At 41.9% G+C, this 25,968-nt stretch overlaps 2 protein-coding genes across 3 annotated transcripts in view; one reads left to right on the forward strand and one right to left on the reverse strand.

The window, feature by feature from the left end:
* Positions 1 to 6,687, reverse strand: part of LOC140357932 (cytoglobin-1-like) — a 14,326-nt gene extending 7,639 nt beyond the window's left edge. Inside the window, exons 1-2 of the mRNA XM_072442517.1 lie at positions 6,482 to 6,687; positions 6,198 to 6,344 (exon numbers count right to left, since the gene is read on the reverse strand). Of these exons, the coding sequence (XP_072298618.1) occupies positions 6,198 to 6,331 (134 nt within the window). The 5' untranslated portion in view covers positions 6,332 to 6,344; positions 6,482 to 6,687. The remainder of the gene's footprint in view (positions 1 to 6,197; positions 6,345 to 6,481) is intronic.
* A 4,957-nt stretch (positions 6,688 to 11,644) lies between these two features.
* Positions 11,645 to 24,568, forward strand: prpsap1 (phosphoribosyl pyrophosphate synthetase-associated protein 1). Of its 2 annotated transcripts, XM_072442518.1 has the most exons (11): positions 11,645 to 11,919; positions 12,131 to 12,183; positions 12,881 to 12,947; positions 13,040 to 13,212; positions 13,283 to 13,398; positions 13,956 to 14,011; positions 14,139 to 14,284; positions 15,095 to 15,136; positions 17,787 to 17,857; positions 19,839 to 19,985; positions 24,219 to 24,568. In XM_072442518.1, the coding sequence occupies exons 1-11, from the start codon at positions 11,837 to 11,839 to the stop codon at positions 24,375 to 24,377; spliced, it is 1,113 nt and encodes a 370-aa protein (XP_072298619.1). In that variant the 5' UTR covers positions 11,645 to 11,836; the 3' UTR covers positions 24,378 to 24,568. The 2 variants fall into 2 exon arrangements, with proteins under 2 accessions (XP_072298619.1, XP_072298621.1); XM_072442520.1 differs by lacking the exon at positions 15,095 to 15,136 and having other exon boundaries at positions 24,219 to 24,564.
* Positions 24,569 to 25,968: the final 1,400 nt, after the last annotated feature.

Below are 25,968 nucleotides of genomic sequence, written 5' to 3' on the forward strand. Positions count from 1 at the left end.
ACACACTGAACTTCTTGTGATAATTTCATCTCCCAAAATGCCTTCATTACAAAGTACGTCCCGTGTTTTTAGCCTTGTTTCAACTACTCGTTGCCCTCTACTGGCAACAATGGTGTTTTGTGTTCACTGGTTAGGCTGAGTTACCTGTTAGATTCTATTTCCTTTTATTCTTGATACTTTAATTTTACTGTGCCAAAATATGCATAGTAAAATTATACATATATAGCATTTATTTATGTTTTCATCAAATTCTCAAAGCACACTCTTAGTTTGAGAATCATAATCACCAACAATGGCAGTAAAGCTTTTTCCACACTAAATTTGACGTTTTTATTGCACTGAAAACCCAACTGAAATGATGAAGTTGACTGAAGTTATTCCTTTGGCTATAATATTCCACAGTTTGGCCAAAACCTTTCCATCAAGAATGTTCTGAAGAATTTTGTTTTCATAGAATCATGTGGGTAACATGCCATCTCCAGAAAGCAACAACGCTCGTGTCGTTTTAGGTCACGAAACATAAAATATGAAAGTGATTCTGGCTCTGAATATCAATGTTACGGCTGTCCAAACGTGTCAACTTATACAAAGCCTGTAATCAGAATGCTTCAGAAGATCTAAACCAGCGATGGGCAATTATTTTCCTCTGAGGGCCATATTCGAATCCAGGCAAGTAGCAAAGGGCTGGCCCGCCATCATTGGTGTAAAACAAATAAATAATTAAATATCACATAAAATATCACTTTTCTGTCAAATATAGGCTATTGAATCTATCATTTAATTCATTTCACGTCATATTTATTAAGGATACAAGTGCAGACAGATGCCTAAGGGCAAAAAATAGTTGAAATAGTACTTGGCGGGCCGGATTATAAAGACAAACGGGCCAGATGTGGCTCGCGGGCCGTAGTTTGCCCACCCCTGGTCTAAACTGTCTCTAATGTTGTTGTGTGACTTGTTGCACACATAGAATCACGCGGGGTCAGACACTGTGTCGCTCTCCTTATCCCCAAAAGGCACAAACTGACCCTTGCAGGAATGTGTCCAGACCTAAAGGGCCTGTCCTAAACGCCGCCGGGAGCACAGCCAATGCATCTGGATGTGTATAATCCTCATGTCACTCTGCTTCCTCCACGAGACGAAACTCGCATCGAGGAAGGAACCGGAGTTTTACAGTGATAACAAAACGACAACATCTTAGGCAAGTAATAGCTGTACGACACAACTTAACAATGTTGTTCTTAAGGGACTACATTTCAGCAAAAAAAACGGTTTGAGGAAGGTTCCTGGTTCTTATTTGCACTACGTCATAATGAATACGCTATAGTTGTGTCTAGTTTTACTTTGCTTTATTGGAATTGGCTGATATTTGTATTATTGCTATTATGAACAAAGCATTTCCCCCTTATGCTGATTTTACTTTTAAATATTTGTATGTATTTATTTACTAAGTCATTTTTCCTCCCACAAAGACAAAAAGATCAGTCCTTAAAGAAGCACCTACACAAACACAAAACTTTACAATCTCGAACCAAACAAGAGTTTAACAGATCTAAAGGGTGACGTGAAATTAGATTTTTTTTAATACAATTTTCTGCAAGTCTAGTTTCTTCAAATACTAAATAAAATGTCTTTAGTAAATATTTTTGTATCTAATATTTTGACAAAACGTAGGCAAGAAATTTAGATGTGACTCTTGATTTTCTGATTTTTATGTCCCGAATATGTGCAATTTTGGCCATTTTTACACATAAAACTCATATTTTTACATGATAACGTTACATGAAAAACTTGTAAGGCATATTTTCTTTGGATTTATCTATTAAGTCAATGACACAAGTTTCAAGTTTTTTCCCCCCAGCAAAACAATTTATGGAAAAATATGTTGTTGAGCACAATAGAAGTACAACTTTTTTCTTTTTTTTTTCAATAGTAAGTTTAATAATGTAATATTTTTTTAATGTGTAGTTACTTACAAGCCACTATTGTATCTTGCCTCTCCTTTTTTTCTTTTATCACATTAAAAATTCTGTTCCTTGATTGTTTTAATGAAGTATTTTATTTCCGAATGTTACTTTTAACTTGACTTAACTAACTTCATTTGAACTTCCTTCCATTCAGGGCGTCTCCTGCTGTGATGACCTCTTTGCGCATCCAAGGGTGGAGAGTGTTCCACCAAATTTAATGAGAAAATTTAAATAGTCATTTGGAAGTCTTAATCCCTCCTTAACTGAAGACGTGCACTTCAATTAGAAACGGTAATCACTCGCAACTTTCACGTCCTCAGCTGCCCCCAGGACGCGACCGGAGTGAAGAGTCCCCCCGAAAAGAGAGGTTTTGCCCTGCGCTGCTCCAGTTTCACATTTCTCACCTCCTAAGGGCTTTGGAAAATGCAAAACACATTTTGGGAGTGTTGCAGAAACCGCACATAATGATTGCAAAGTATTTGTCCAACTTCGCCCGTAAACTTTCAGAGGATTAAAGAGGATTATACAAAAGGTAAATGCTGTCGTGAAGGATTGCTGTAAAACCAGTGTGGCTCTTTGTTTGGCACTTAAATAACAAGAGTGAACGTGTGAAAAAGAGAATATCAAGTCAACATGTTCTCAAGTGTTCAATTCAATTTGAACTGACCAAAATTTAGAGATTTATTTACTTGATGGAGCAATCTGACACGTTTCAAGGTGAATTGCAATAAACATCTTTAACATTTCGTTAATCATATCTAAAAAAGTAAAAACTAAACAAGTTCAAATATATATGTGACTGCTTTATTAGTTGCAGCGGTTCATTTTCTTGCCGTCTCTCAAAGGTTAATGCTACTAAACATGCTTGAATTGCCCACTTTGAACTGAATTCTATTTAATCTATTTATTTATTGTATTAATTGATTTATTTAATTTATTTAATTTATTTAATGTATTTTATACAAAAGGACAAAAAGCACTGAGCCCTTTACTTACATTACTTGTCATTTCAACCCAATTTATTTGCTAAAAATGCCCTTAACACAACTCACAGATCTATGTTCATCTTTCAATCTAAATAATTACTTGGAAGCGGTCTGAAATATCATGAAAAAAGTTGAATACAGTGTAATAATAACCTAAAAATATAGCCGCAAGCGGCAATGATCGGCCCTCGCCACGCCGCCGCCGCACCGCCGCCACGCCGCAAGAGGAGGGGGCGCTAACGCGCCCCAATTGTCCTTTTATTACGCCTACTGCTGAATCTGTGACGCTGTCACATCTTCTCCCCTTTGTTTTACCATCAAAAAGCTATTTTATTTTGAATTCTTGGCAAAATGTGCGGCTTTGCCGCACAGACACCGTGACTCTTTGAATGAAAATGTGGATAACTTTTGATGGTCCACCCCTGAAGATGAGTCCCACCAAATTTCAGGTTAATAGGGCTGACGCCCTGGGAGGAGTTTGTGAAAGTCTAAAGTGTAAACATGTTCTGGCGATTTCCCCATTGGAATAACATGAAAGGTTTCGGTCATCGTTACGGCACCGCCATAACAATTATGACATGGGTCTCATTGACTTTTTTGATGGGGATGCTAAAATTGAGTTGTGTGTCAAATTTCATATAATTTCGCAAAACTAAACATTTAACCTCCATATAAAATCTGTAGGGGGCGCTGTGGCGCCAAATGAATTTATTTCACTTCAAGTAGGTTTAGGGCAAAGAGTTTAACAACTGATTCTAATTTGACGCAATTCGGACTTTATCTGCGCAAACGGCAGAAATTTTAAATATGGGAGATTTCTGAAATTCTAGCTACAGTTTGCGGCTTCGCCGCACAGAGACCGTGAGAGGTATCAATGTAATTTGGATAACTTTTGATGTCCCACTCCTCAGTAGCATTTTCACCAAATTTCAGCTTTTTAGGGCCAATGCCCTGGGAGGAGTTCGTAAAAGTACGACGTTTGGAAAAACTCCGAAGTCATGTTTAGCCATTTTTGAAGCAATATGGCCGACATTTGGTTGGGCGGACAGCGTTGCCGTAATAATATTTTTTACTTCTCTTGTCACCATCTACCTTTGCGCCAAATTTCATGATTCTACGATCAGATTTTTTTTGGGTCATTTCCCATCTCTCAATGCATTTTTGGTACATTTGGGGGCGCTGACGTGCCAATTTTTTTATTTTAGAAAAGGGAAATAGCCAGAATGTAGAGAGGCACGATTTTTAGAGGTGTGAACATTTTTGTGACTTTTCGTCAATGTTCACTGGGTGAAAAATAGGGGGGTTGGTCCCGAGAAGAAGAAGAAGAAGAAAGAATAATATTCCGATGCGAAAACAATGTTTCCCATTTTTCAAATATCATAAACTATACATTTTCGGAAAGCGCTCGCGCTTTCCTACCTCATGGTGTGGGTCCCTGGTCACTGACGGGTACTTTCGTTAATTTTGAGTGGGCTCCGCCCACTTTGTGTTTTTGGCCCTCTATACAGTAATAATGTTCAATTTTTGCATTACATGCTTATATGCACGGAACATGCAAGAGATGGGGAACGTATTCGTGAGCTACTTAGCGCAAATGAGTGCTTTATATGGGGATGACGACCGCTTCCAATGTAAAGTGCTCGTTTAGTGCGCACTTTTGCACGGGCTTCGCCCGTTTACAACGGTAATGTTCCATTTTCCTACTACTAATTAGTATGCACGGGGCGTGCGTGAGTGAAGGAGTGCGTTAGTGATAGTTTGGAAGTGGGCGAGCGCTTCGCGCTCGATTTCGTGCGCACTACGTGCGCACTTTCGCAGCCGTGCTTTGCACGGCCTTACGAGATTAATAGGCCTCTCGCCAGCTTGTGGCGCTCGGGCCTAAAAATACAGATCCAGTTTTAGTCAATTTAACTAAGGCCAGACATTCATATTTTACAGCCCCAAAAATGAAGAGTGAATGAACCAAACGGTCTGATCGCTGGTGATGGATCGGAGCTGTCGAGCCTTCCGTGCAGACGTTTGAAAATACTTTAAAGAAAAGGGAGGGAGTCTTGTCTCTCAGCCAAAGGTGTATGACTGATGCATTTGAATGTTTACCCACCAGTACCAGCGTGATAAATGGGATTAAGAGAGAGCGCGCGCAAGGCTGAGGATATTGGAGACGCAGAAATGTAGCTAGATTTGGAAGGAAAGTCGGGATTTTATTATTAGAATCTGTTCATGTCATTTGTTAGAGTATTTAACGTGGGCAAAAGCAGTTTAGTTACAGGTGGAAAACTGTCCGCGTTCACACCTCAAAGGTCAAAGTTTGATGATGCCGGTTCAGGCCTGATGTGGACTTGGTTTGGTCCCGGTCCAGGTTTAGTTCCTGGCCCAGTCCCAATTTTGGATCGGCTAATATTTGCTATTTTGTCATAGTGTAAATAAAATATAACTTGTAGCTGAATTAATACTTCTTTCGATCTTAGAAATTCACAAAAAGAAGTTTAAAAACTCCAAATGCCTTGTTTAAATATAACATTTTCAGTCTTTCCTTCATTCGGTCAAGTTTGTACACATGCAGTATGTTTGAAATAAAGATGACTGAATAACTTCAAAATAAGTAAGAGACTGACATTGTCCAGACACAAGTTAAACAAGTAAATAAAAAGGAATCGGAATTTGTTTTAAAGTTCAACTTGTCAAAACGGCTTTTCGAAACATTGCAGAAATGTTATTGAACTCAAATATAACATTCATTTCATCTTATCACGCAGCGCCAACAAATATTTATATTTTCCTTCACTTGCAAGGACGAAATGGCAACTCGGATACATTTATTTGTGGGAGTTTGCAATTACACATAACGCAGATTAGATTAGAAGAGTAAGCGACATATAATAGTTACCAGGAGATAAAGAAGGATTCAAAATAGGTTATTATGCCTGACTATTTGATAGTTTTGTGGTATTTTACTGCTGCTGTTCTTGTACGCAAACATCTGGACAAAATGTAAGATCATGACGAGCAGAGGTTACTGCCAGACTTTGTTGTGGGATTATATTAAATTACAACAACATATTTAAATAGTCATGATCAGAAACAGATCGATGTTAGATCTCTTGATGCACGAACACGGTTGAATCATGCGTCTTTTTCTTCTTATCAAGTGTATCATCCTTAACATTCACCTTTACCTCCATCAAAACACAAAGTCCGGCGTGTCAGTTTGCATCGTGCACAAAAGTAAAACAACCAAACCCACCTGACCAGGATGGCGACCCCGGCTTCTTCGCAGTTCTCGTAGACTTTTGCCCACGAATCCTGGATCATGACTCTCTCCTTTTCCGTCAGCGGACTCGGGCGCTCCAGGTGGTCCATCTCCCCATCTCCTTGCATCTTCTCTATCCCTCTAAAAACAGACAACACACACACACACACACACACAGTTAGGAGGCTGGGAAGCTCATCTCACACGTGCCTCATCCTCATCTGCCGCCGCTGACAGGATGCCCTTCCCCCTTCTGCAAAACAAACACTATCTCTCACCTTTTCGGCGGCCGAGAGAAGAAATGTGTTCGCGAAATGCCTTGTGGTTCCCGCCTCCTCTCCTCCAGCGCTCTGACGGTCTGTGCTCTTCCTCGCCACTGGAGCGGGATGAGAGTGAGCGCCGACCAGGCTGAAGAGACACACAAGAAAAGGCACGCAGCGAACGAGGAGGAGCCACGCGCTTGTGCACGCCCTCTCTCTCTCTCTCTCTCAGCCTCTACACACAGACACACACACACACACACATGCATACAACACACACACACACACACATGGATACAACACACACACACACACACATGGATACAACACACACACGCACACACACACACATGCATACAACACACAGACACGCATACAACACACACACACGCACACACACACACATGCATACAACACACAGACACGCATACAACACACACACACACACACGTGGAGACACACACACCTACACACACGCACGGACACACACAGGCACTCACTTACTCACACAAACACGGACACACACACAACACGCATAGAACACACACACACACACACACGCATACAACACACACACACACACACACACATGCATACAACACACACACACACACACACACACACACACATGCATACAACACACACACACACACACACACACATGCATACAACACACACACACACACTCACACACACACACACACACACACACACGCCTCACCTTTGGAGGAGGTACCTCAACACGGGGAGATAACAGACAGAGACACAAACTAAATCTTACTTTCACAATCTAAATGAAATGTTGTGGTCAGCGATGGTCATGATGACGTCAGGATAATAATTCTGAAGTTGACTTTTGAGCAGATTAGCCTCCACTGGGTTCGTGCGGAGCTGAGCAGTTACAATGAACCAGCACCACGTCCCGCACACATAGGGTGGTGTTTCAGAATGAGGGGGATTTGTGCTTTGCAGGTAACAGGATACACTTGAGAGTAGTGTAGTAACAACTGTCCCGTGGCCTCACATGCTGTCAACAGTGCACTCAAATGAACCTCTGTGCAGGGCAGGGTTTTACAGCACTGTTGGAGGAATCAATCATTTGTACACAAGAGAAGTTAGAAAGAGGGCAGCTATAGAAGCATCAGATACCAGGTTATTTAAAGCCGTACAGGGGAGGTGCAATGTTCAGTAGGTGTGAACCACACAGACCTGTGTTAAACATTGACAGAGCGCCTGATAGTACACGCACGCACACCCCGGGAAGAAACCGCACACATAAAGAGGCCTGAAGCCTGGTATAGACCGTGTCTAACAGTAATGTTGATATTCAGATGATCCATTCGTCTTGAAACGTGTCTCTAAATGTATTATGGTACTTGATGTTTAAGTGTCAGACAAAATTCCACTTCACTTTTTCTGCTTTTCCTTTTTTTCTTTCGTCATAAACAACCTTTGAAGCACATTTCATATTTTGCATATCTTCTAAACAACATGCACTATATTTTTCTTAATATCTTGCCCACCCCCCTCATAGACAGTTATTTGAATCTAAAATGGAAAAATTCAAATAAGATATGCTGAAATCTAACTGTCACGTATATATTGAACTGTCATATAAATAAATATTTATCAATAAGAATCCAAAATTCAATCCAAACCCAAGGTTTTCTCCCCAAAATTCGTGGAAACAAGTTGGTTTCTCAAACTTCTTTAGAAGAAAAATAGGCCATTCGATTTTTCCACATAATTCATATTTCTTTGCATACTTTATCTTCTCAGAATGTTTCGTACTCTCAGGTGATGCGCAGTGACGCAGCTAATTAATACTGACATCTAGTGGACAACTGCAGTATGACTATATGTTCTGCCACTATCTTCAGGTGAAAACTCACCCTGTGGGACCTGCACTTCACTGCAGCCGAGTTTAAAGGAAACATGTTTTCATTTTTCATTTGTTTTACATTTTGTTCATTGTAAACTTGTCTACAATATTAATCGAAAATGCCTTTTTGTAGTTTTATTTCAGTGTAACAAGCAGCAGATCATTTACATGATCTACGACTCTGTGGTGGCATCAGCTCCTGTATGGTGTGGCCTGCTGGAGCAGCAGCATCACAGAGAGGGAGAGGAAGAGGCTGGACAGAGTCATCAAGAAGTCCAGCTCCGTCCTGGGCTGTGCTCTGGACTCGGTGCAGGAGGTGGGGGACAGAAGGGTCCTGGCTAAACTCACATCTATGCTTGACCATGAGTGTCGCCCCCTGCAGGACACTCTGTCCACTCTGGAGAGCAGCTTCAGTGACAGACTGATCCACCCTCGCTGTGTGAAGGAAAGGTTTCACAGGTCTTTCCTTCTGCTGCTGTCAGACTTTAAAACAATCAATAATAATAATAAATAATAATAATGATAATGATCATAATTATTATTATTATTATTATCATAATTAAAAGCTTATTTATTTGTATGTATTTATTAGACAAAGGTTAGATCCCTTTTCACTTCATTTCATCGAACACTTTTGACCCTCCGCATAATTATCTTCATTCAGTTGCCAGTTGACTATTTTGTCGCGTTTGATGTCATCGATGAGTGCGTTAAAAACAAGAGTTCAAACACACAGACTTTTAGCTCTGCCTTTTGTCTCCAAAAGCTTTAAGAGCCTTATCTGTGGCTATAAACTTTACTATAAATGTGTAGAATGTAAATGAATTAGGTCTGTAAATTAAAGTAATGACTTCATGTTCTCATCCCTGCTCTCAGAGAGAGAGCAGGAGAGAGAGAGAGATCAGGATAGAGAGAGAGAGAAAAAAAATGTGGGAGTGGCTCCAAAATGGGTCGTTTAGAGTTAAATAGAGTTAAATAGAGTTAAATAGAGTTAAAGTGCTGTACAGTTTGTTGAGCTTGTTTGAAACCTTAATTGCCTGAATGTTTTTTGTTAATGATTTACAATGAAATTGAACATGGCACAAGTTTAATGAGCCAACTATTATTATCATTATTATTATTATTATTTATAACCCATCAAATTACATAAAATTACACCTGTTTCCTTCTGAATATTTTAAAAAGTGGGATCTAGTTTAAATTATGGGCAATTTTACTTTAAGTAAGATCATAGCTAATAAAATGCAGCAAATGACAAGAAATGTATCTGTTTTGATGAAAATGTTCATATACTTTTCCCACACACAAGATCAAACTATCAAACTATCAAATGGCCAACCGTGTTTTGTGGGTGCCCTCTGTGTTCAAGCCCCTGGCCCCAGATGCGCTCTGCACGGCCCTGCGCAACACAACCACGTGCGTATGAATGCACTACTTTTTCTGAATATTCTTTAAGCCTCTGAAGATTGCATGCTTATCAATGCATACGTGCAGTTTATACCATGAATTCATATGAGAGCCCTGCACGGATTTCCCTTAAACACAGAGTTTAAAGGTTATTTTCCCACATGTTTTGTCCTGATGCAATAACTGCTAAAGTCATGCATAGAATCGTTTTCCCTAATAATGTATAAACATTTTAGAGACTATAAACCAATTTATAATGACAACTATAGAAACGTACCTTTGGCAAGGAGCCATGAGCCGGATTGACCCGCTGAAGCTTCCGTACGGACTTGGGGGTTTTGTTATAAATAAATCTAGAGGGAAGGCACTGTGACGTCCAGTTCTGATTGTAATAATCTGCTCAAGATCTCATGCAAATTCATATGGAGAGTATTTATTGCAGCAAAATTATTTATATCGTTTATTGGACTAAAAGAAACATGCATTTGATCTTTAACTAATATTCTCCTTTTTCTTTTTTAAATATAAAAATCTCACTATTATTTATCCATGTTGGGTATATTTTATCAATTAAATATTATTAATTATCAATGGTTGTGTGTTTGACATGCAAACATACTGTAATCCTACATTAACTGCAAACAAGTGACATGTTAATTCGAGTATTCAGTTTCATAATTCTATAAAAACGGCCCTGACATTTCTACTGCTTTAAATTTGAAAAGTGCTTGTATTACTATTTTATTTGTATTTTAAAAGTTATCCTAAATCATCATATTTTATATAAATTGTGAACGTTTATGATATATTATATTATAATCATCAAATTTCCTTTGGATAAACTCTGTTGGAGTTAATGGCAACTCTTTTAAAGTCTATATATACAAGAATTCGTTACTTTTTACAGTTACAAGATGGCCTCCTCCGTCACAGCAGACCCTGTGTCAAGATCCCGCTGGCTTTATTTATACGTATTGTTACTTACGAGTGAAACATCAAAGCATTTGATTATTGATCTAACTGTGTTTCAAGACTAGTATGAATACAAGAAAATATATTTGATAAAAGAAAGGATTTTGCTTTTTTTATTTTTAACTGTAATAGTTTTATTCTAATTGGCTTATATTTTCTTCTATGGAGGGATGCTATGAAGGTTATTTTGTGTTTTTATTCCAATTTTTTTTCGGACATCGAATCTAGTAAAAATATTCATGTATATAAATGCGATTAAACTTATTTTTGAATTGGAAAAAAAAAAGTTAAAAAAAGAAAGATATTTGATGTAAAAAATAAATAAAATTCGATGTAAAAAATAAATAAATTCGATGTAAAAAAAATCTTAATAAAAGCACAAAATAACCTTCATATAAAAGCAAAATTGATGTGAAAAAAGTCATAATAAAAACACAAAATAACCTTCATAGACGCAGCCTATTATTCAATTTAGTTGTGCTTTTATTCTCTTGCATTGGACACAAAATGTATTCCTGTCCCACAAGAGCCTCGAACTGAGAAACTCTCAGAAATGTCTGCGCTGTCTGATGTGCAGTGTGTGAATGTCGCTCAAACTCTTCACTCTGTTATTACCATCAAATTATGACTTATCTCACTTTTTCGCCACTCAGAGACGAAGCCCCCTAGTGGCTCATCCGTGAAACAACAGCGGCGCGTGAACCCGGCTGCGTCACGTGATCGGCGCTTTGTCTCACGTTTCAAGGCAAAAGTAGCGTCAAAATGCGCACGCGCCTGTTTCGACACGGCCGTCAGTCATTGTAACGCGGTTGTGCTACCTGCATCTGCATGACAGGTGCTAACTGCTCCTCTGCCCGTCCGATATAGACAAGAAGCAGCTTTTTTTAGGGAAATATTTGGTTAATATTGTGTTAATGTTTCAAACGTAGCGGCGCGTGAGAACCAGGAGCTCCTTGTGCGTTTTAGCTAGCTCCATTAAAGCTAGTTTATGCTGTTAGCCTTTGCGCTAAACAAGACCTTCTGCAGCAACAACACTGACAAAGTGCGGTAGGAGGCGGATGCAGTTTGAGTAGTATTATTTTATTATTCTTATTCTTATACACACAGCCACAATGAATGTTCCCAAAACTGGTTACCGTGTTTTTTCCGCAAATTCTTCTGCAGCCTGCACAGAACTGGCCAAAAAGATAACGGAGTAAGTATGTGGCACCTGGGTTATTATTGTCGTAAACTGCTAAATATCTAATTTTATGGCAATTTTCTGTGTGTTTTTAAACTCTTGGTTTGTTTTGGCTACACCAGTGCAGTATCACGTCTGTTCACTGTGTCAATATTGATGTAAAAATGTCATTTATCTGGTTTAAAATGCTCAAATGACACGTTTTTGGTTTGTGTGTGTTTTACAGGCGACTTGGAGTTGAACTGGGCAAGTCTGTGGTATTTCAAGAATCCAACAGAGGTGAGGTCGAGTAGTTTGTTTAGTTGGTTTCACAATTTTCTACACACAGGGTCCATTATTCTAAACATTCCTTGTCTTGTAAATCCTTAAAAAATAGCTCAACCAAACCGATCAATCAAATTTCTGGATTGATTATGATATTTTTGCAATCTGTTGAAGACTGCAATAATTAATTCAATAATCGTGACTGGTTGAAATAATCCTATTTTGTTTTCTGGGTAATACAGACACAAATCAGAATTACTTTTACTCGATCACAAGTGGAAATTCTACAAAAACACACAAAGAGTGGTTTATAACAATCAATGTAATTTTAAACTAATTTTGTTTAATCTATAAGCCTTTACTTACCATGTTTCACTCTTTTATTTGGTTAAAAATCGAAATGTAGAATATGAATTATTGTTTGACTAGTTGGTACATTTTTCAAGTATAATGCAGAAGTGGATAGCTTATCAAATAAAATAAAAAGCTGAAATATTTTAACAAATTCAATCGCAATTTAACTTTATGTATAACGCACTTTAAAAATGACACCTTTGACAAAATTGCTTCTAGAAAAACATAAATAAAATACATAAAATAAAATAAAAACGGCACATAGTCATCAACAAGTCCAATTGATCTTGTATCCTCCATTAAAAATAAATACATAAAAAAACAGTTAAAAGTACAGAATCTCTTTTTAATGTCACAGAGACTAGAGTTGATGTCAAGGAGTCCGTACGTGGCCAGACCATTTTTATCATCCAAACCATCCCCAGGTAAGCACACAACCTAATGATCGTTCCCGTCACATGTTGCATTTCTTTTTTTGTCTCCTCTTGGTTTATATGTATTTCTTTGACTTTTACAGAGATGTGAACACTGCCATCATGGAGCTGCTGGTCATGGCCTACGCTCTCAAAACGTCCTGTGCAAAGAACATCATCGGCGTCATCCCGTATTTCCCCTACAGCAAACAGTGCAAGATGAGGAAGAGGGGCTCCATTGTGTCCAAACTGTTAGCCTCCATGTTAGCTAAAGCTGGTGAGGAAGTGTGTTGGCTCTGCAAGACTTCTCCGTGCTTCATTTGACTGACATTTTGTCCGTTTCATAGGAATAACGCACATTATAACCATGGACCTGCATCAAAAGGAGATCCAAGGTTTCTTTAGCTTTCCTGTGGACAACCTGCGTGCCTCGCCCTTTTTGATACAGTACATTCAAGAGGAGGTAACGTCATCGCTCACTATGACAGATCTGACATGCAGTGACTAGAGTACACTCTAGTTATTTTATTGCATGTTTTTAAAAGATAAGAAAAGAGAACAGTTGTTTGCACCGCGATGGGGAAATTTCAGTGTCGAGTACAAGGACGGCAAAGAATAAAAAAGGCACTAAAAAATGAATACAAACAATTAACGGTAAAATAGACTTACATCATCCCATTTAGCTAGGATATTAGAATATATTTTTTAAAAGTCGAGATGCAGAGATGGTAGATGGTATTAAATTCTTTGTATAGATATATTTATGGAAAAGTACTTTTTCTATAACTGAACCTTGACATGTACATAAAGAGCTGGTGTGGTCTAATTAACCTTAAGAGATGCTTTGTTGTGAGATATTCTCAGATTTAATCTAAATGGCTGTTTGGACTTAAACAAAACACAAAAAACAGGAGAAGGGAAGGTAGCATGACTGGTGGAACTGAGTGCATTCAGAACAGAAAATCACTACATTACATCTGTACTACATTTAAATAAATCTAGACTCTTTTCTGTTGACAGATTCCAGATTACAGAAACGCAATCATCGTTGCAAAGTCACCAGCTGCAGCCAAGAGGTGAGTAACAGCAACACTAAGTAGATACTGAAGAGATTTGTTTACCTATTGTTTCTTGCGTGCCAAATGTTTGGGACACATTTATGTGTTGTCTTCCATACCCCCGTTTTAAGTGGTCTCTTTGTAGAGCGCAGTCATACGCAGAGCGCCTCAGGCTGGGGCTGGCTGTGATCCATGGAGAGGCGCAGTGCTCAGAGTCCGACATGGCCGACGGCAGACACTCCCCTCCCTCTGTGCGCAACACCACCGGACACACCGGCCTGGAGCTGCCCTGTAAGACACAACATGTCACACATTTCAACATTACACAACCGTCATCATCAGTTATACTTACAAATTACTTTTTTGTGCCACCGCATGTACAAATGCATAATTGTTTCTCCATGAAGCAGGAATACTAACTTGCAAAGTCAAGGACTAAAAATCTATTTTCTGACCTTACAACTCATCGTCTCATTCTAAAATGTCTCAAGACGACCATCTAACACCGCTCTTGTGCAGTTCTTTTGATATTTGCTGTGTGCACAATGAGTAAAACTCATCTAGAACCAGATACTAAAACGTCTAATGATTGTGTCATTGGCAAATGACTTCCAAGCATTTTGTCCAGTATCATTTTGGTTTGTATCTGTAAGCTTGTGTTCATTCATAGACTACAACTCTTATAAAGTTGTCTTCTTACTTTTGAGAATTCTTTTAGTCAGCCAGAGTCTTTAGTTCTGCTTCACAGGCTTTGGCTGCTTCCTGTAGCTTTTGTCTTTGTTGTGAGACGTGTTCTGCAGAAGGTATCGGACAGTAGGGGGCACAAAGCTTTTCCCTTCATTTGGCAAAACCATTTAACACCACCACTGATGCTTCTGTCTAAAGCTACAGGAAGTGGGCAAAATATGTAAAGCACTAAAGACTAAAAAATATATATGATCACCTGGACTTAAAAATCCTCTTTTTTAAAACAGCCAAAAAAAGGAAACGTCAGTAATGAAGTAATACTTTATTTTCCGAGGATTTTCCAGTCTTGGCTTCACATGTTTATGTCGGATAAATGTGCTTTTTGTTAATGTGGTGTTTATTTGTTGATAATAGCAGGAAAACAACAAGCTCCGTTCCCTGGCATAGAGCTCCCAAGTACGACCGTAACCTTAACTTACGTCTGAGTACATCTGAAATGACTCCTTTTCAAATGGTTTATGGATCTGTGCATGTCGAACAGGGTTTGTGTGCCGCATCATGTAAATTACCCAGTCTGGTGTCCGCGTACACGCCACAAACCCAAATCGAATCTGTGATACGACAGGCATTTTCTCCATTATTCACGTATCTGATGCCAGGCTGGGAATTCTACAAGATGCCCAAAACCCGACCCGTTTTTGTGATCAGTTTTTTGTCTTCAGAATTCTTTTTTATAAACCTAATCTGAAACATTTCTTCTTTTTATTTATTTTTTTAACTTCAAATTTAATATCTGGACTCATCTTGCCAATCAACACACGGTGCACCCATTGAAACCTGTTACTTTAAACCTGATTAACATTTGTTCTTTGCATGCGATGACGACCAAGCATGGTTTGAACGCTAACCTTAAATGATGGAGGTCTACAAAAAGGATGTGTCGGCCCAGCGCAGCCCTAAGTTGCTTCTATAAGTTGCCACAAAGTGTATCTGAATCCATTTGATACACCGGTCTCTTAACCTAACATGGCTTTTTTGGCAAACGTCTCAGTGTGACAGGTTCTGAAGCCGTGGGCCTCGTGGTATTCAACAAAGCCTCTATTATTCTGTTCTTCCACGTTAACGCTCCTTCACAATCAGATGGGCTGCCTGGTTGCCGCCTTTTCTTCTTCTTTTCTTACCCCTTTTAAGCTACGTTTACATGCACACGCTCACCAGTTCAGCCTGTCAGTGGAGTCGATCTGCTGCTAGTCCTCCAGATAAATGCAGCTCAAGTTTGGCTGGCTTTGTCTTCCGTTTGGGTTCATGACATTCTTGGATTTGATGGTATCATTTCGGATAGATTGCGCTGGTCAATGAATAAACAGGAAGTCAATGTGGGTTTTCTAGTGGAGGGTTCCTTTTCTGCTTTTGCCTCGAATGTTTCCTGGAACATTCATGAAGACGGGGTGTATTTGAGCAGTTAAACACCTGTAATGGCAATGGAGAAGAGAAGTTTGTGTACACAATAGTCATTCATAAACACACAATTCTCTCTGCCAGCTGCTCAGATTCGATTACTTGGCCGTGCTAACTCGAGTCAAGTCAGATTGAACTTTTAAGCCAATTCCCATAATATTTGTCATTAATCCTCTTTTAACAAGTAAAAGAGGATGTTTTAGTGTCTTACCCGAAGCACATCACCTCTTAAAGTTTGTAAAACTGGAAGCTGAGCTAAAGTTTGACACACTCCCAAATTACTTTAATTGAATTAAATGTAGTCGATGGGTTGCTATCCGGCAACCAGAATCCACAATTTTGCCTTTGTAATCTATAACTGAGCTGGCAATCATTCAGAAGGATGAAAAATAATGGCAGTTGCCATAGCAATTAACAATTTAAAACAAAAGGCTTCATTTTATTTTGTCTTTTTTGAATGGTGGAAAGTTTCCTGCTTTATGAGCACCATTTTGTGCAAAAGATGCTCAATTGTTGGGATTCAGATCATCACAGCGTTCTATAAGCCAATCATATTTAATACAGATGGGAGCTAACTAACTGAAATAAATATTGTTAAATCAGAATTTGTGTTTTGTAGTATACGGGTAGACTAGGGCTCAGTCAGGTCCAATATTTGTGAATTTGCTCAGTTCAGTGTAATCCCCCCCCCCCCCCCCCCCCATCTGGCCGACATCACATTCTACAATCTGAAAACCACCAATTTAGTGTGGAATTGATTATTGCCATGGCAACTGTGCTCATTTTTCCATCAATTAAAGAGGACATAATTTGGATATCATGGAGCTGAAACCCCAGGGTCAAACAATATATCTTAAGTGCTTCACATTATATCCGTTTTTGTTTCAGATGGGCCAGTTATCAAGAGGCATTAACATTTAAATGAAACCAGGTCAAACTGCATTTTGACTCTTAAAACTCTTAAAAGGCTAATTCTACCATCAGATTCTGACCGACAGGCTCTTTGGAATGCCATGAACCGAACCCATTGAATAAAACAAATGTTGAAGCTGTAAATCTAGCAGTTCCCGATGTAGCTTGTGCATGTAAAGGTAGCGGTCTGCAGCGGCTGACCTGACCGTTTTGGAGTGAAGTCCTCAGTGCTTGTCTGAGCCGGTCGCCTGTTGCATATTGGTCACACACAGTATGCAGACAGCAGTGTTGTTCCTGCCACAGCCCGGGCCTGGCCATGATGTGCCTGTGCGTGTGCGTGTGCGTGTGCGTGTGCGTGTGCGTGTGCGTGTGGTGGTGTGTGTGTGTGTGTGTGTGTGTGTCCAAGTCCAAGCACTGACTTCTGATTGGGTATCCTGGGCAGCAAACCCGCCCCCTCCCCCATTGCATTGGATGGTTTTGCATGGCATGTGCTCTACTCCGTTTGGCATTGCAGTTCAATCTCCAGGTGGGGTAGAATGGGGTCAATTATTTGTGACGTGTGTAGAAACCACTGTGATTCGCTTTTAATAATATGCCCCAAACATTTCTAATCTTTTATTGATTCAAAAAGCACAAAGCATTTTCTCAACCCATTTTACCCAATCTTCTGAGATTAATCTTGATTAGTGAAAAGCAGCACATGCTTGTTTGACCTTGTTGTTGTTTTCCATTTCAGTGATGATGGCCAAAGAGAAGCCTCCCATCACTGTAGTCGGAGACGTTGGAGGGAGAATTGCCATTATTGTGGTGAGTTGATCTCAATATAGTATCCACCCCAGCTTCACTTAACTATCAAAGTTGATTCAAAGCCATTTTTAAAGCCGCTGTAAAGCCTGAAATTTCATGTTGACAAATGTGCCAAAAATAAATACACTTCTTTCATGGTTTGAAATTCATGAAGTTTACAGGTGCACTATGTAACAGTGTTGGGCAGATGATGCGACAAGGTGTGTTACCCATTTCTGATTCTGTGTTTACACAGTATTGACACTGTTGGTGCACTCTATGGCGCCATCTGATGGTCTAAAATGGTATATTCATTCAAAATATGCTCTGAGGGGCAATAATAAGGGATAACTTTGTGAGAAGGTCGCTCAATCTTAGTAATTAAAACAAACAGCCCATTGTACAATAAAGAAGGCTCAAAATGAATGTAAAAATAATGGTATTTAAAATATACTGCTTGCAGAAGTTATTCTCACTATCATCCCTTGAAGAGGAACCAGTAAATGTGCATCACCAGTGAACCACTAAGCAAATGGACACAGCGACAGACTTGAGTCTCGCGCTTCAGCTTCTGACACAAGCGACACCACATGACACAGCAGATGTGTTGGTCATGTGACTTTTCTTAAAGTGACTCTTTCAGAGCTCGACTCGTTTGGCCCATCACTATTATGTAATGTTTATGGTGAAGGGTTTTTGTTATGAATTGGTTCATTGATTAAAATTCAATTCAAATCCTTTTAACTGCTCTACTCTCCACAGCTACTGTTGCTTTATTAGTGGTAAGTGGGTGTAACCATCTGTACAATAAAATAGGAGTTTACTTAGCAGGCTAAACATACAGGCAATAACTCAAAGTAAACAAGGCCTGCATAGCTTGAGCACTGGTGAGATAAAGTTGACATAAAGTGTAGAAGGAGTGCATCTAATGTGGAGGTCTGTGTGTCTAAAGAGGTTCAGAAAATTTTTTTTAGCCAAAGTTTGATTTAGCAAATGTTTGCCTGAGAACAGCTGTGGAAAACCTGTCTCTCTAATAAATCTGCCACTTTGTTTAATAACGGTTTCTGTAGTTTACATAGTTCACAACGCTCTTTACTTCCTTATCTCTACAGTCTCATGGGAAAGGTTTATTTTTAGAGTGACAACAGGGCATCGTAAACCGCCCAAAGATTCAATTTGAGGACCGGTTTGAATTGTTTAAGGGCCTATATATATAATAATCTATACACCTTGATTTCAGCCCTGTGAAGGCCCAATTCTGAAACTAATGCTATTGTTTTAGCCTAGTTTAAACTGCTTCACTCCTGTGTACCAGAAGATATTAGAGGCTTTCTGTGGCAATATACTTTAGTTTGTTTGTTCTTCAAGGTGTTATTTTTTTCCATGTGAAGGTAAAAAAAAAAAAACTACCTTTTGTCTTTATAAATTGACAAACAAAAGTATATTTGAAAGAAGACGCAATGAATTTCATGAATGGCTTGGCAAATGAACAAAACATAAGGTTATATTAGCTCACTGTAGAGTAAACTATTTCAATTTAGGTTTAATAGCCGTTTACTATAAAAACCATCACTTAATGACATCACAAGGTGCATCAGAGCATTTTGAGCCTAGGAAATGTAGACTGCGTAAATATGCAGGGATACTCAAATATTTGAATGAAACGACACAAGTCCAGGTATGTTTTTGATGAGGTTACAACATTCTAACACGGCTTTGTTTGATATGGGACCTTTAACTGCAGATGTTTGACCTGCTTCATGGTTCATATCTACATGGTTCATATCTACATCATTACTGAGGCCTACAGTTCATTGTTTCTGCTTTAATGTCAAACCTGTGGGCCCAGTTTAAGGTAATCGACACTAGTGCATCAGCCGGAGTGATACCGGCCCCTGCCCTCCATCTGAAACTTGATTCTGACATGATGTGAACTACTATTTAAAATAAAAAACACTTAAGTCTATAGTCTAAACATACCCGTGCACTTGTGTCTCACCAGGACGACATCATAGACGACGTGGGAGACTTTGTTGCTGCTGCAGAGCTCCTCAAAGAGCGAGGAGCTTATAAGATCTACATCATGGCCACTCACGGTTTGCTGTCTGCAGACGCGCCCCGACTCATCGAGGAGTCCGCCATCGACGAGGTGAGAGGGCATCCGGCTCATTTTGATCAGGACTGTAATGGTTCATTTATTTGAATATTGTAGTTATTGCCCTTTTCCAGTTGATGCAATATTTTTCTCTTATTGTCCCATTATATTCAGGTCTCACCATCTTTTAAATGTTTAATATGATTTTAATTCAATCTGCCGCAACTTTTTTATTTCTGGAAACACTTGAATGCGCATATACGGAACAGACTGCAAAGTTAGTGCAAATAATTAATCTTGAATATGGATTTTTTTGCAATCTTTGTATGTAGCAACCTCTATTTAATTTGCAAAGCTCTCGTTTTGTTTCATTATTTGTCACTTTTTGTTCATTTACATTATTGTGCAGTCCATCCATCCATCCATCCATCCATCTTCTGCCGCTTTATCCGGGGCCGGGTCGCGGGGGCAGCAGTCTGAGCAGGGACTCCCAGACTTCCTTCTCCCCAGACACTTCCTCTAACTCCTCCGGGGGGATCCCGAGGCGTTCCCAGGCCAGCCGAGAGACATAGTCTCTCCAGCGTGTCCTGGGTCTTCCCCGGGGCCTCTTCCCGGTGGGACATGCCTGAAACACCTCCCGAGGGAGGCGCCCAGGAGACATCCGAAACAGATGCCCGAGCCACCTCAGCTGGCTCCTCTCGACGTGGAGGAGCAGCGGCTCTACTCCGAGCTCCCCCCGTGTGGCCGAGCTCCTCACCTTATCTCTAAGGGAGCGCCCAGCCACCCGGCGGAGGAAACTCATTTCGACCGCTTGTATCCGCGATCTTGTTCTTTCGGTCACTACCCAAAGCTCATGACCATAGGTGAGGGTAGGAACGTAGACCAACCGGTAAATAGAGGGCTTTGCCTTTCGGCTCAGCTCCCTCTTTACCACAACGGTCCGATGCAGCGACTGCATCACTGCAGCCGCTGCACCGATCCGCCTGTCGATCTCACGCTCCATCCTTCCCTCACTCGTGAACAAGACCCCGAGATACTTGAACTCCTCCACTTGGGGCAAGGACACCCCACCCACCTGGAGAGGGCAAGCCACCTTTTTCCGGTCGAGAACCATGGCCTCGGATTTGGAGGTGCTGATTCTCATCCCAGCCGCTTCACACTCGGCTGCAAACCGTCCCAGTGCATGTTGCAGGTCCGGGTTTGATGGAGCCATCAGGACGTCTGCAAACAGCAGAGATGAGATCCTGTGGTCCCCAAACCGGACCCCCTCCGACCCCTGACTGCGCCTAGAAATTCTGTCCATAAAAATTATGAACAGAACCGGTGACAAAGGGCAGCCCTGGCGGAGTCCAACATGCACTGGGAACAGGTCTGACTTACTGCCGGCAATGCGAACACAGCTCCTGCTCCGGTCATACAGGGACCGGACAGCCCTGAGCAAAGGGCCCCGGACCCCGTACTCCCGGAGCACCCCCCAAAGGACACCCCGAGGGACACGGTCAAAAGCCTTCTCCAGATCCACAAAGCACATGTGGACTGGTTGGGCAAACTCCCATGAACCCTCGAGCACCCGATGGAGGGTATAGAGCTGGTCCAGGAGTCGAACCTCCTGAATCCGAGGTTCGACTATCGGTCGGATTCTCCTCTCCAGTACCTTGGAATAGACCTTACCCGGGAGGCTGAGGAGTGTGATCCTTCTGTAGTTGGAACACACCCTCCGGTCCCCCTTCTTGAACAGAGGGACCACCACCCCGGTCTGCCAGTCCAGAGGCATGGTCCCCGAACGCCACGCGATGTTGCAGAGACGTGTCAACCAAGACAGTCCTACAACATCCAGATACTTTAGGTACTCAGGGCGGATCTCATCCACCCCCGGAGCCCTGCCACCGAGGAGTTTGCGGACAACCTCAGTGACTTCAGCTTGGGTGATGGATGAGCCAGCCTCCGAGTCCCCGGTCTCTACTTCCTCTTCAGAAGACGTGACTGAGGGATTAAGGAGATCCTCAAAGTATTCCTTCCACCGTCCGACGACATCCCCAGTCGAGGTCAGCAGGCCTCCACCCGCACCGTAAACGGTGTTTGTGAGACACTGCTTCCCCTTCCTGAGGCGCCGGACGGTTTGCCAGAATTTCTTTGGTGCCGACCGATAGTCCTCCTCCATGGCCTCCCCGAACTCCTCCCAGGCCCGGGTTTTTGCCTCTGCGACAGCACGAGCCGCGGCTCGCTTGGCCTGCCGATACCCGTCGATGACCTCCGGAGACCTACAAGCCAGAGTGGCCTGATAGGCCTCCTTCTTCAGTCTGACGGCATCCCTTACTTCCGGTGTCCACCACCGGGTTCGGGGGTTGCCGCCACGACAGGCACCGGAGACCTTGCGACCACAGCTCCGAGCAGCCGCATCAACAATGGAGGCGGAGAACATGGTCCACTCGGACTCAATGTCCCCAGCCTCCCCCGGGACATGGGAGAAGCTCTCCCGGAGGTGCGAGTTGAATACCCTACTGACAGAGGGCTCCACTAGACGTTCCCAACAGACCCTCACAATGCGCTTGGGTCTGCCAAGTCTGTCCGGCTTCCTCCTCCGCCAGCGGATCCAACTCACCACCAGGTGGTGATCGGTTGACAACTCTGCCCCTCTCTTCACCCGAGTGTCCAAGACACGCGGCCGGAGGTCTGATGACACGACAACTAAGTCAATCATTGACCTCCGGCCTAGGGTGTCCTGGTGCCACGTGCACTGATGGACACCCTTGTGCTTGAACATGGTGTTCGTTATGGACAATCCGTGGCTAGCACAGAAGTCCAATAACTGAACACCGCTCGGGTTCAGATCGGGGAAGCCGTTCTTCCCGATCACCCCTCTCCAGGTGTCACTGTCATTGCCCACGTGGGCGTTGAAGTCCCCCAGTAGAACAACGGAGTCCCCGGTCGGTGCACTGTCCAGTACCCCTCCCAAGGACTCCAAGAAGGCCGGGTACTCTGCACTGCTGTTCGGCCCGTAGGCCGCCACAACAGTGAGAGACCTGTCCCCCACCCGAAGGCGGAGGGACGCGACCCTCTCGTTCACCGGGGTAAACTCCAACACGTGGCGGCTGAGCTGAGGGGCTATCAGCAAGCCCACACCAGCCCGCCGCCTCTCCCCGCGGGCAACACCAGAGAAGTGGAGCGTCCAGCCCCTCTCGAGGAGATGGGTTCCAGAGCCCAAACTGTGCGTGGAGGTGAGGCCGACTATATCTAGTCGGTATCGCTCAACCTCCCGCACAAGCTCAGGCTCTTTCCCCCCCAGCGAGGTGACATTCCATGTCCCCAGAGTTAGTCTCTTTGTCTGGAGATCTGGTCGCCGAGGCCCCTGCCGTCGACTGCCGCCCAGATCTCTCTGCACCGGCCCCTTATGGATCCTCCTGCGGGTGGTGGGCCCACGGGAGGGCGGCCCCACGTCGCTCTTTCGGGCTGTGCCCGGCCGGGCCCCGTGGGGTAAGACCCGGCCACCAGGCGCTCGCCATGGAGCACCCATCCCAGGCCTGGCTCCAGGATGGGGCCCCGGTGACGCCGATCCGGGCGACGTGAACTGCCTTGATTGTGTCGTCGTCATAAGAGGCTTCTGAACCGATCTTTGTCTGACCCGTCACCTAGGACCTGTTTGCCTTGGGAGACCCTACCAGGGGCATGAAGCCCCCGACAACATAGCTCCCGGGATCATTCGGGCACTCAAACCCCTCCACCACGTTAAGGTGTCGGTTCAAGGAGGAGTTATTGTGCAGTCATGGCAACAAAAACATTTTAAAATGGCTAAAATAGCACTTATACAACACAACAGCAATAGAAATGGAAAAAATATAATTACATTGCAATTACTAACAAAAACAGACTGTAAATCCATTTTATTTTGCTGTAACATAATTAACCATTACTGTAATTTAGTAAACGTATGACTGCAAATGTTGTTTTATAAAGCCGTTTCTATCCTATCACCATGTTATTAATATTCTGTAAATTAAAGTTTGATTTAAAGGGCATATATTAGGTTTTTTTTAATGCATTTGTGATTATACTAATCATTTTGCAATCGAGTGACCTATAACTGCAATAATCTCCAACCCTAGTATACAACCTTTCTACCAGCTAACCGGCGTGAAACTAAAGTATTTTGTGTAGTTTCAGATATCACTTCCCTTTCGCAAACACAATAGCTTACCAAAAAAACCTTTTTCTATTTCAACCGTCCAGAAGCGGTTTCGATGCCCCTACGTGCACTTAAAGTGACAGTGCGCTGCGTTGTCTCATCAGGTGGTGGTGACCAACACTGTGCCACACGAAGTCCAGAAGCTGCAGTGTCCCAAGATTAAGACTGTGGACGTGAGCATGATCCTGGCTGAGGCCATAAGGCGCATCCACAACGGAGAGTCCATGGCTTACCTGTTCCGTAACATCACCACAGACGACTAGGCCTGCGGAGGTGGGTCCACGATGAGGGATACTGTGCAAATATGGAGTTATATGCCTGCCGAGGTCGCATACGATACACTATGCACAGTAAAGTAACCATATGAAAAGGTATTGACTGACTGTATAAATTGTATAGGAGTACAAAGGATAAAGTCAATAAGAGAATATGTGCAAGCTTGGGTCTTAATGTTGTCCAGGGTTTCATCTGGAATGAATAAAGCTATGATAATGAGTAAAAATGCATTCACATTCGCTGACTCACATCCAAATGGAGAGTTTAACGGCACAACAGAAGCTAACTAGTTATGTGGTAACTAATGTTCAGGATACAATTATTTTCAGTCAAACAATTTAAACTTCTGCAAAATTTACTGTTTCACAAGTAAAATACAATTAAAGAACATATGCTAAAAGTAACTTGATATTTTAACATTGTTAATTCATCAAAAACATACCTTGAGTTGTAATTGGCGTCATTCACGCTAGTTTAATCAATCTTAAAGGCGGTATGGACGATTTTTCGGCGATTTGAGAACGCAGGCGGAAGTGCGCATGCCACTCCCCCGTGTGGACTAATACAACACACACGTGCGTTTGTTTATTAGCGCAACGGAGCGCATCGCATCGGTCGTCTCCCGTAGATTTCTGTCCACTTCTGCGTCAGCTCCAACTGTCTTTCTCCGTCTTCATTTTGCCCCGTACACTGAGGGAACTATATTATGATAGATCCATGCGCTTAGGCACGCGGAAATGTGGGGACGAGCCTGACGCGGCTGCAGGTGAGCGATAGGTGCGTTTTATGATTGATACGTGGCAGGACAAATGATTTATCCACGCCACGAGGAAATATGATAAAAAATTTGCTGAAAAAAATCTTCCATACCACCTTCAAGTAAGTCCTCTCTCTGAGCCATGAAATCACGGTCATTTACAACTATTAGCATATCTGGCTGGGCAAGCTAGGTTTGCTTATTTCCCCACAGTAATTCCCTCTACTGCCAGTAGATAGTGTTCCTGATTGCCTCACTCACAGATATTAAGTCATTTATGCGTTCATTCGGTACATTGGTTTAAGTTCTAAAACATGAAATGCCAAAGCAATGGTATAAAGGTGTTTTATGCTAGTTATCACATGGCTAATTTGACTCTTATCAAGCTTTCAAACTCCATTGTATATATTTTTTTTTTCAGTGTCGGTGGAAAAATAAATGAATTTTACCTCTGGAAGTGGACAGGGCACATGAGCTCCATTGGCCAGTGACCGTGGGTTTAACCAATCGCATTGAAGCAGCAAATAGCTTTAGTTAACTCTTAAGGCGCTATACTTTATTTTTGTCATAAAACGTGAAAAACGGAACTAGTTCATTTGTTTAGTTCACTCTTTGCCGCAGCCAAAATGTATGGCTCACTTCTCTAACACATCCCAAGCATCTTATTAGTCTCCACCAGCCAGAGCAAGTTTCCCCACAGACAAAGCTAATAAACATTAGCATTTGCACTTCCTGCTCTATTATTGAATGCAAACCTCACACAATGGACTCATTTTCTCCCTGAGAGCTGCTTTCACAGCACATCTGTACTGGAGCAGATC

This window comes from Eucyclogobius newberryi, unplaced genomic scaffold, assembly GCF_026437365.1.
Source record: "Eucyclogobius newberryi isolate DKJ021-1_F unplaced genomic scaffold, fEucNew1.0.hap1 SCAF_13, whole genome shotgun sequence".
NCBI classification, from domain to species: domain Eukaryota; kingdom Metazoa; phylum Chordata; class Actinopteri; order Gobiiformes; family Gobiidae; genus Eucyclogobius; species Eucyclogobius newberryi.